This window comes from Henckelia pumila, chromosome 3 (genome assembly GCF_033568475.1).
Source record: "Henckelia pumila isolate YLH828 chromosome 3, ASM3356847v2, whole genome shotgun sequence".
Classification (NCBI taxonomy): domain Eukaryota; kingdom Viridiplantae; phylum Streptophyta; class Magnoliopsida; order Lamiales; family Gesneriaceae; genus Henckelia; species Henckelia pumila.
Genome location: NC_133122.1, coordinates 173,975,214 through 173,986,855, shown reverse-complemented (window position 1 = coordinate 173,986,855; position 11,642 = coordinate 173,975,214). Strand labels below are relative to the sequence as shown.

Below are 11,642 nucleotides of genomic sequence, written 5' to 3'. Positions count from 1 at the left end.
GATACAATGGGGGTGGGGAATAGATAGTACCTAAACTAGCTTTATAATTCACTGCACATTTGTATCTCTACTTTTTTTCTTACTAAATAATATTTCTCTAACTTTTTGATTCATTCACAGTTCGGTTACAACACATTTACTTTTTAATTTTTATTAGTCAGACTAATTTGAAATTCAAATTGATGTCAACTTTAATTTTACATCTGAAATTAAATTTAAAACCTAACCATATCAAACCTGAAACTGAAATAGTTAGGATTGAAAATCGAATATTTATGGATCATTTAATATAATTCAATTAATAGAGATTGTATGATGCCATGGTGACAATTGTTCGGAGTTTTGTTTGCACTTTGCATAGTGATGTATACTAAAAATCATGTTGAAATCTAGAATGTAAAGTACAATAACACTAAATTGTTATTAATGTTTTTTTCCTGACTAAGGTAAGCAAGAAAAATTCTCAGCAGCAGCTTTTTTGGCCAATCCAATAGCTTTATTAAAGCAACCTGACTTTATAAGTTCATGAATCATGAGTGAATTGATGTACTGTCCTTAAATTCAAAAGCAAATTAAGAATTAGTACTTTGTCAAAAAAAATTTGTTTGCACTCCTTGGGCCTACATTATTTTTTTCGGATAAAATTAAGTACGAAACATTGAAAATATGGTAGAAATACAAGATATTTGAGCACTAATTGTTCAAGATCGAGTACAAAAAATATAATTTTGAGTATAAAATCTAAACATCTTTATTAATGTGAACTTGCAACATGTGTTTGTGGGTTCTGTTTCTGCGAGCCTAATTGGATTGATCTGAAATTTGGACAGAGGTTGTAAAACATCCTAAATCTGAATTGGATTGGTGAAGATTTGATTTGGATGTCTCAATCATTCCCAGTTACTTTTTGAATTTGATTCTTCATCATTTGCTTCATGTTCTGCAGAAATAGGTACTGTGCAACCTTTGTGGAAAAATCATAACTCCATATCTAGCCGTTGGATTGATATGAAATTTTGATATAAGTTTGAAAACATCCTGATCTTGATGTTGATCGGTGGAGATTTGATTTGGATGTCTCAAGCACGTCCAGTAATTTTCATAATTTGATTCTTCATCCTTCGCTTTAAGTTCTGCAGAAATAGGTACTGCACAACTTTTGTGAAAAAATCATAACTCCATATCTAGCCGTTGGATTGCTCTAAAATTTGGATATTACATGTAAAACTTCCTCATAAATATTATGACCGGTGAAGATTGGATTTAAATGCCTAAAAAATGCCTAGTAATTTTCGGAAGTTGTTGCTCCATACTTTGGCTTCTTCTTGTCTTTTTCTTCATATCTCTTAATCAATGTTCCATCCATTCAATGAGCAATACAAGACTTTATAAATACATGTATAGCTTCAAAATAGCTTCCAAGAATTTAATCATCAATAAATCTAATCTGTAAAATCTCACTTTATATGGTTAGTAACAATTAACCGAGTTTTGTAATCATCAAAACATAATATTATGAGACTTGTTAATGCATTAAAAACATTAATCTCATAACACGAGATTTGTATGCGTTTAACGCGTAACATATGTCTTGAAGTGTTGATAGCACTGAGAGATAACACTTACTCTGAAGTTTATTTCTGGTATTTCTGGTAATCGAAACTGTCAAAACCTTTACAAGTGGCATCAGAGACATTCACTTGACGATACTAAGTGTGATTCTGGTTTTTGTGTTTTGACAGGATGAACTTGTTGAATTGACGCAGGATGTCAATGATTTTGATTTAGGGGATGAATCCATAGTCTTGCTTACCAGAAAGTTTGGTGATTATCTTAGAGGGATGAGGGACAGAGCTGGTCTAGGCTTTGAGAACAAGAAGTTTGAAGTAGGGGAGTCGTCAAAAGCTGTTTTTGTCAAGGAGAACAGTAACTCTGCTAGTGTTCCAAGTGCAACTCCTAAGAAAAAACCAATTCCATCAAAAGCACAATCTCATGTTCAGAGAACCAAAGAAAAGAAGCGTAGTTTTGTTTGTCATTACTGTCACAAGCAAGGTCACATCAAGCCTTATTGTTTTAAGCTCAGGTATGACTATATGTACTGGAATACCAGGCAAGTGTTGCCATTAGTGTTGCCAACACTGAACCAGAACACTGTCAGGAGAAAAAAAATTGAGAAAAAGTTTTGGGTACCAAAAGCTAAATCCAACTGTAATGTTGTTTATACTTCCTTGAATATTAATGTTGCAGGTCATTGGTACTTCGACAGTGGCAGTTCACGCCACATGACAGGGTTGAAGAAGTATCTCTTAGACTATGTTGAACAGGATAAATGAAAAATGACATATGGAGGAGGAACAAATAGAAAGATTGTTGGAAAAAACAATTTGAATGTCGAAGGACTGCCCAATCTTCACAATGTTCTACATGTTGAAGGATTAAACGCTAATCTTATTAGCATTAGCCAACTTTGTGATGATAATCTCTATGTTAAATTTGATAAGAATCTTTGTGAAGTATTTGATAAAAATAATTCATGTGTTATTTCACGTAAAAGATATGTGGATAACTTATATCAACTTGAAAAAGATATTGTCTGCAAACACAGGAAAGAGAATGATCATGATTTATGACATCAAAAGTTGGGACATGCAAACTTCAAGACATTGAAGAATTTGTGTAAATATGATGCTGTCCGAGGTATGCCAAATCTGAACTTTAGGGTACAATATTTGAAGATATCGAATATAATTGAAAAAAAACAAATTGATGACAAAAGATATCGAATATAATATTTCTGCAGCAAAGCTTAACTTTATATCAAATGATATAAATATTTTTAATATAATATATCTTTTTTAGAATTAATAATATAATATTTAAATTTTGAATATATTCATTATAATAATTATTAATCACGTACAATAACAATAACATAGATTTCATCCGATAGGCCTTCTCGTATAAAAATTAAATCAAATTTCGATACCAAGTTATTTGAAAACATAAATTACATTTAAATGATTGATTATATTATTTTATTTATTTCAGATATCTTTAAATTTTATATTATTTCTATATATTTAAAACAAATAACAAATAAATACATAATTAAAAAAAATAAGAAGTTTTTTTTAAAAAAAAATTAAATCAAATTTTGATACAACGTTATTTGAAAACATAAATTAAATTTAAATGGTTGATTATATTATTTTATTTATTTCAGGCATCTTTAAATTTTATATTATTCCTATATATTTAAAATAAATAACAAATAAACAAGTAACAGAAAACGTGAAATTTTTTAATTTCTTTCTTAAAATTCAAATTTGATTATGATGTCTTCGAAAGACATACACTACATTTAAGTTGTATTATATCATTTTATTTAATTTTGGTTATGCTTTTTTTTATGTTACATTTATATTTTTTGTTCTCATTATTCTCCAAATTATTAAATATCTTTTAACATGCATTTGTATATGATATTATGTTTTTCAATTTGTTAGTGTAGAGCTTCATCGTGAATTTACGATATATTGATTGTTCGTAAAGAGATTATTATTGTTATTGTCGTCGTCGTCGTCTTAATTTAATGCAAATATTTTTAACATGTTTAAAATTATAATTAAATTTTTTTTTATAGTAAATACTATAATTTATATTTTAAAAAAATATTAATTTATTTTTTAAAATTTTAATTGATAAAATAATATATGATTTTAATTTTTTTAAATAATATTTGAAGATATCGAATATAATTGAAAAAAAAAACAAATTGATGACGAAATATATCGAATATAATATTTCTGCAGCTGAGCTTAGTTTTGTACCAAATGATATAAATATTTTTATAATAATAATATAATATTTAAAATTTGAATATATTGATTATATTAGATTAAATAATTAGTCAAACACATATATAAACGAATTCTAATTATTAATCACGTACAATTAACAATAACATAGATTTCATCCGATAGGCCTTCTCGTATAAATTGTCTTTCATCCAAAAGGAGACGAACCAAAGAGCGAAGGATTTATAAAGCGACGCGGAGAGGAGAGGAGAGGAGAAGAAAAGCATCCGAAAGAGCGATCACGATTTTATTCAAGGTAATCAATTTTTAGATGATGCTTACTTTACAAGTTCCATATTGGATGAGAGCGGCGTCGATGGTTGCCGGAAGGATCAGGGCGCGGGTGGTTAGGGTTCTGGTCTCAGTTTTTTGTTTAGCTGTTGTTTTGGGCTCTCATTCTCTACAGGGAGGTTTTACAATTTTCTGGATTAGTGCAAGGAAGAATTGGTATTCTGTAAAAAATGTGGGCAGAATCATTATCTTCTTCTATGTTCCCACACTTGCTCACTTTACGTATAGATTTATTATTATTTTTTGAGCAATGTACATTTATTTGTATATATGTAGTATGTTTCTGTTGTAAGCTAAAATGAATTAGGCATTGTTCTGTGGAAAAAGTTCTGCTATTTGTGCAGGTGATAAAATAAATTGAATTGCGAATTTAATTTGTGCAGGGCTTTCATCTGATGGCCTATAATCTGTCACTGCTTCGTAATGTATGTTGTTTCATCCTTAGCTGCTAGCTTTGTATTATTTTTTTTGACCCGCAATTTATAGACTCGTGAATTGGATCTAAAAATATTGGACTCATTGATTGGGAATTGCAGTATGTCCTGTATTATTCATATCTGACACCATTTCCTCGGACACTGGCAGGGGTGTGATGATTATCTTGGGTATGACCCACACGAAATTGATGTCGGTGCTGGTAGAACACATGTGAACATCAACACCAAAATATTTAAAGTCGACGAGTACTCCAATCTAGCCTTGGACTTCTACGAAAAGAAAAAAGTTAGACAAATTATTTGATCTACTGGCAGCCCTGATTATTTAATGCACATAAAAATCTTATTGTGCAATTTTTTTTTTTTTCAGCAAAAGAAATTCCATCTCGTGAAGGTTGTGAAGCTCAACAGAATAGGTACATATTACAACATGACTTTGTGGGCACAGGATGATGTAAGCGATCAGCACCATATTTTTCGGGCTGTTGTTTGTGCAGTGAAGGAGAAGGTATACCTTTGTGAGATCAAGGTACCATCCTCGCCATGATGTATTAGTTACTTTGGTGCATATTTTATTAGAGTTTTTGTAATCTTTGTTATTGGTATATATGAATGTTCGATGGTTTGTGTGGTGTGCTGTCTGGATGCATCCGTGTCAAACCAAATCTTTTTGTCAACAGTATTAAAAATTCCATCGTCGGCAAAGGCACAAAGGCTTGGCACGCCGATTCAAATCAACTTAAACAAAATAAAATTCTCAATCTGTCATGAAGAAGTTTGGATGTACAAGTTAGTTGATTTTAGCTTTTTAACTACGGGTTGTTGGGTCATTTTAACTGTATGATAGTAGCGTGTATTTTTTTGTTTTTTGTTAAATTTTCAACTCTCAAAGTCCATAGCCATAAGATATGAAATGGGGGAGAGGTTTTATGAAGACAAAGTAGAGATATGGTGCATGCTGGTTAGCAAGTTCTAAATGTAGCCTGCCAAATGGAGTTCTATGCTTATGTCAGGGTGGATTTAAGTGAATGCTTGAAATCTTTTCTCGATTTTCTGGCTGTTGCGTTCTGCTGCAATGGTCTGAGGCTCTGAGCTGGAGTGAAACCTAAAATGGAGCGTGACATAAATGTCAACATCCTTGAAGTGTAAAATTTGGAGTATATTTTAAATAGGCGAAAGAGGAATAAATTTGCCATAAAAATTTGTGCCTTTTATCCTTATTATTACTTGTTATTGACTACGAAGCTTGAAGGTTTCTTTTTTTTTTATCGGACGTTTCTTTTATCGTTTGCGAATCTCTTGTCCGCCTTTTGTAATTATTTCTCACATATATAATATATTATCGTTTCTTATCAAAAAAAAAAAAAAAAGAAGAAGAAGAAGAAGCATGAAGTTTGATTTTTGTCTTATCTTTTAGAATGATGATGAAATGTCAATTCGGATTGACCATGTGGACGATTATTTCCAAAAACTCGGTGAAAGTGGCGAAGATCAGCCCTCTAACACATGGTACAAGTTTATCTAGAAATTACGTTTTAACATGTTCCTGTATTCCTTTGCCATTGATTTGAGTATTTGTATGTTCTAACTTCTACCTTTAAGATTATCTTAGTTGTTAGGGTATTTATATCTATTCATGAAGGTGCTATGTAATTAATTGGGCCTGATAATCATAAAGTTTTACTTTATTTGCTTCCAGATATTATTAATGAGAACCGTGTTGTCAGATTGATCGAAACACCTTTATTTAGTCTCTATTTTTGGGGTGTTCATTGTGCTACCGATCCTATTTTCATGATCTACCATTTTTTTTATTAATGACTGAAGACTAAATGTTCAATAAATGTTTCTTTTTACAAATATATTGGTCTCTCTCTTTTATTTTATAACTTTAGGGTGTATCTTGGTTCCATGAAAATTCTCTTTTAATTGAAATGTGTTTATATTTTTAAGATTAGTTTCATGATTGTACAACATTTCTTACTAGCTTTTTTTTCCTTTTTCTTTTTTCATATGTGAAACCAGTAAAAATGACCTTGGAGATGGCTATGATGCTGGTTCTGATGGTGTAATTCTTGTCTCACCTACTAGTAAGAATTTGTAGTGAATATTTGTGTTTCATTACATTTAATTTTTATTTGCTAGTTTCAGCGTAATTAAGAACTTTAAGTGTGCTGCTATATCCTGCTCATCCCTTTAGTTCTGTATCGTTTGAATATGTGTGAAGCTCTTTCTTATGTTTGATAGAATTGTTCTCAAATTTTTCGATGCCATAGGACCAGTATCTTATTGGTGATGGATCAAACTCAGATAAAAACTAAATAATCATGAAAACTACAATATTTTGGATTAAGAATTGAATCTTTGCATAGCAATATAATTTAAATTAATCAAATGCCATATGACTTCACAGATAAAATTATTCATCATTTTTTGTCTGGTTTGTTGATCTGAAATATTTTTAAAACCAACTGACAAACTATTTGTTACAATATCAAAGCATGTGCTTGTTGGTATTCATGATCGATTATTGATGGAATAGAATTTCAACTATATTAAATGTTTGGTATAAAACCAATATGTTGGACATGGGAATGACTATATGATTACCATGTTTGCGACAAAAATGTTGTCATATGGAAAAGATAGGTTTCTCATCATTGAATTTTGATTAAAGCAAAAAAAATTATTAAATTGATGAAGAGTGAGTGATGATGAAAATTTTGAAAAAAAATTATAACAAAGTCCTGATGAAGTATATCTAGCATTGCTACGAAGCTTACATATTTTTTTCATGAGGATGAAATAGGAAAAAAAAAACAAAACTGTATATTTGTTGACGGATATCAAGATTGAATAATTGATGATGTAAAATCATTTATGAGGACATACCACTTTTGCATGATGAATGTTCTATTCGCAAAATAAAATTTCTATTCCAGTCACATATTTGTAATTTGTATTTGATTTGATCTTTGTGCACAAAATCAGTCAAATTAGTACATACACAACATCAGCATAAAACTTTCAAAAAAACATGTCCCTGCCACTCTTCATTTCTTAAAAGCCCTTTACATGTGTTCTAAAAAAAACATGCATCACACTGGGAAACAAAGACACAAACGTAACATCGAAGGAAAGAAAATGAGAAATATCATACAGCTTTTGATTTTTAATTGAGGTTGTAATATGATAATTAACTTCAAATAAAGACTGGAGTGCTATCATTTTGTCAATACCACTGAGGTTTTTTTCCCTTTTCTTCTATAAGATTATGACGTGCAAGAATTTCTTCTTGAAATTAAATCTGATAGTAATACTTTTGGAAGTATGATTGATTTGTTGGATGCTCAATCCTCATGCAAAGATCACTTTGTTTAGAGTAATATGAGCATTAAACCATCAAATATGTATGGTAATTATTTAATTTGTTTGAAGAAAATGCATCAATCTTTAATGCTCAACATGGCATCTAAAGCATTCGCTTCCATATTCTCCTGTCGTAAACAAAAAATCCTAACTCTAAATCCCTTATGTATTATTCTAATAGTCGTGTTGTTACACATGCGCGCACTCACACTCACACTGCATTCACATGTATATATATGCATGTGCGTTTCTTTCTTAGCATCATATTTTGTTGAAATCATTGACACAGAGGTATTACTCTATTGTTATTCACTGAAATTATATGCACACATTATGCCCCTTGTATGTATAGATCTGTGCATACTTGTTGTATTTTAGTTGTAAGCAAACAAATTAATTATTGTTTTGTCAGCGAAAAAAATATCTGATTATTTGTGAATATAACTCGAGTACTGACAAAAGAAATTAGATTCAGATTCATTGCTGTGCTAATTTTGCAGTGTTTCATGTGATGGGAGATAAATTGTCATATCTTAAGGTACGCAAATTTCTTCCTTTTACTCCAGCGGTAATATTCTTTGTATCTTATTGCAAGTTTCTTACCATCATATTGTTCTTTTGACCCATAATTTTGACTCGTGAATTGGATCCAACATATTGGATCTGTTACTTGGCGGAACAATCTGTATTGCTGAATGTGAAAAACTCAACTTTATTTAAATTTGTTGACAGATATGTGATGACTATTTGGACCCTTGTTTGTATAAGAACTGTGGAATGATGACAGCGGTGAATGCCAACTGCTGTGGCTGGGTCAAAAAATACGCGGAATTGGCCATAAAAATCTACAATCAGAAAGAAGTTAGACGTATTATTTAGCTATTTTGCAGCCCCGATATTGTAGGATATTTTCTAACTTTGTTCTGCATATTTTTGGGCAAATAACAGCAGAAGAATTTCAATCTCATAAAGGTTGAGAAGCTCTACGCTATTTTCCCTCCATCTTACTGCATGACATTCTGGGCACGGGACTGTAGAAGTGATGAGTGTCGTCTGTTTCGAGCCGTTGTTTGCGTTAAGGGTGAGGATGAGGATGAGTATGATGAGGATGAGGATGAGGATGGGATGAAGATGAGGTATTGCTTTGTGTGTGATTAATGTACCATCCACCTATATTGTTGTCATTGATCAAGTCATTTTTATGTTCCAGCACTGCTTGTGTGGTATTTTCTTAATCCTTTCTTTCTTTCTTTCCCCCAGCCCCTGACCCGAAAGTGATGGGAAAAATCATCTTTGAGTTGGCTTCGCAGTTGGTTCTGTTGATATGAATTGTGGCCTTGCTGTTGGTTCTGGTGCTGCTGAGGAGAGTTTGAAATATTAAATTCTACTGTTGTCCAAAATAGGGTTGCAGGTGCTAGTATGAAATTGGTGAGAGTGGTTATTAAGCATTGTATTTAGATGCTATTATATTGGATTTAACCTAATTGTAAAATTTATGTTATGTTTGTGAAAGCCTTTTTTGTTTTGTTTTTTTTGAGTGGGTGAAATCCTTTCTTGTTATTTGACGAATTGTTCTCAAATATTTTGAATGCCACCAACTTGTATCATATTAATGATAGATCAAAACCCAAAAACTATAGGTTATTTTTGAAGTATTGCTTCTCAACCACAATTTTAAAGCTCCGCACAGAATATTATTTTCACAATTTCCTTGCATATATTTTGAGGAAATGCATTTTGTCGGGATACAATGGGGGGTGGGGGATAGATAGTACCTAAACTAGCTTTATAATTCACTGCACATTTGTATCTCTACTTTTTTTCTTACTAAATAATATTTCTCTAACTTTTTGATTCATTCACAGTTCGGTTACAACACATTTACTTTTTAATTTTTATTAGTCAGACTAATTTGAAATTCAAATTGATGTCAACTTTAATTTTACATCTGAAATTAAATTTAAAACCTAACCATATCAAACCTGAAACTGAAATAGTTAGGATTGAAAATCGAATATTTATGGATCATTTAATATAATTCAATTAATAGAGATTGTATGATGCCATGGTGACAATTGTTCGGAGTTTTGTTTGCACTTTGCATAGTGATGTATACTAAAAATCATGTTGAAATCTAGAATGTAAAGTACAATAACACTAAATTGTTATTAATGTTTTTTTCCTGACTAAGGTAAGCAAGAAAAATTCTCAGCAGCAGCTTTTTTGGCCAATCCAATAGCTTTATTAAAGCAACCTGACTTTATAAGTTCATGAATCATGAGTGAATTGATGTACTGTCCTTAAATTCAAAAGCAAATTAAGAATTAGTACTTTGTCAAAAAAAATTTGTTTGCACTCCTTGGGCCTACATTATTTTTTTCGGATAAAATTAAGTACGAAACATTGAAAATATGGTAGAAATACAAGATATTTGAGCACTAATTGTTCAAGATCGAGTACAAAAAATATAATTTTGAGTATAAAATCTAAACATTTTTATTAATGTGAACTTGCAACATGTGTTTGTGGGTTCTGTTTCTGCGAGCCTAATTGGATTGCTCTGAAATTTGGACAGAGGTTGTAAAACATCCTAAATCTGAATTGGATTGGTGAAGATTTGATTTGGATGTCTCAATCATTCCCAGTTACTTTTTGAATTTGATTCTTCATCATTTGCTTCATGTTCTGCAGAAATAGGTACTGTGCAACCTTTGTGGAAAAATCATAACTCCATATCTAGCCGTTGGATTGATATGAAATTTTGATATAAGTTTGAAAACATCCTGATCTTGATGTTGATCGGTGGAGATTTGATTTGGATGTCTCAAGCACGTCCAGTAATTTTCATAATTTGATTCTTCATCCTTCGCTTTAAGTTCTGCAGAAATAGGTACTGCACAACTTTTGTGAAAAAATCATAACTCCATATCTAGCCGTTGGATTGCTCTAAAATTTGGATATTACATGTAAAACTTCCTCATAAATATATGACCGGTGAAGATTGGATTTAAATGCCTAAAAAATGCCTAGTAATTTTCGGAAGTTGTTGCTCCATACTTTGGCTTCTTCTTGTCTTTTTCTTCATATCTCTTAATCAATGTTCCATCCATTCAATGAGCAATACAAGACTTTATAAATACATGTATAGCTTCAAAATAGCTTCCAAGAATTTAATCATCAATAAATCTAATCTGTAAAATCTCACTTTATATGGTTAGTAACAATTAACCGAGTTTTGTAATCATCAAAACATAATATTATGAGACTTGTTAATGCATTAAAAACATTAATCTCATAACACGAGATTTGTATGCGTTTAACGCGTAACATATGTCTTGAAGTGTTGATAGCACTGAGAGATAACACTTACTCTGAAGTTTATTTCTGGTATTTCTGGTAATCGAAACTGTCAAAACCTTTACAAGTGGCATCAGAGACATTCACTTGACGATACTAAGTGTGATTCTGGTTTTTGTGTTTTGACAGGATGAACTTGTTGAATTGACGCAGGATGTCAATGATTTTGATTTAGGGGATGAATCCATAGTCTTGCTTACCAGAAAGTTTGGTGATTATCTTAGAGGGATGAGGGACAGAGCTGGTCTAGGCTTTGAGAACAAGAAGTTTGAAGTAGGGGAGTCGTCAAAAGCTGTTTTTGTCAAGGAGAACAGTAACTCTGCTAGTGTTC

General features: G+C 31.3%; 1 protein-coding gene across 1 annotated transcript; it reads left to right on the top strand.

Annotated features, from left to right (window-relative positions):
* The first annotated feature begins 3,972 nt into the window (after positions 1-3,972).
* On the top strand, positions 3,973-9,486 carry LOC140888903 (uncharacterized). Its single transcript, XM_073296605.1, has 10 exons — positions 3,973-4,113; positions 4,532-4,573; positions 4,734-4,871; positions 4,956-5,114; positions 6,003-6,094; positions 6,611-6,675; positions 8,455-8,492; positions 8,687-8,815; positions 8,903-9,090; positions 9,215-9,486. The coding sequence occupies exons 2-10, from the start codon at positions 4,544-4,546 to the stop codon at positions 9,219-9,221; spliced, it is 846 nt and encodes a 281-aa protein (XP_073152706.1). The 5' UTR covers positions 3,973-4,113; positions 4,532-4,543; the 3' UTR covers positions 9,222-9,486.
* The last annotated feature ends 2,156 nt before the right edge of the window (positions 9,487-11,642 follow it).

Bases quoted from the DNA above. Each gene is read 5' to 3' on its own strand.
- LOC140888903 (XM_073296605.1), top strand. From the start codon at position 4,544: ATGGCCTATAATCTGTCACTGCTTCGTAAT. The intron at 4,872-4,955 runs GTTAGACAAATT...TTTTTTTTTCAG, and splicing joins ACTTCTACGAAAAGAAAAAA to CAAAAGAAATTCCATCTCGT. The intron at 5,115-6,002 runs GTACCATCCTCG...CTTATCTTTTAG, and splicing joins TATACCTTTGTGAGATCAAG to AATGATGATGAAATGTCAAT.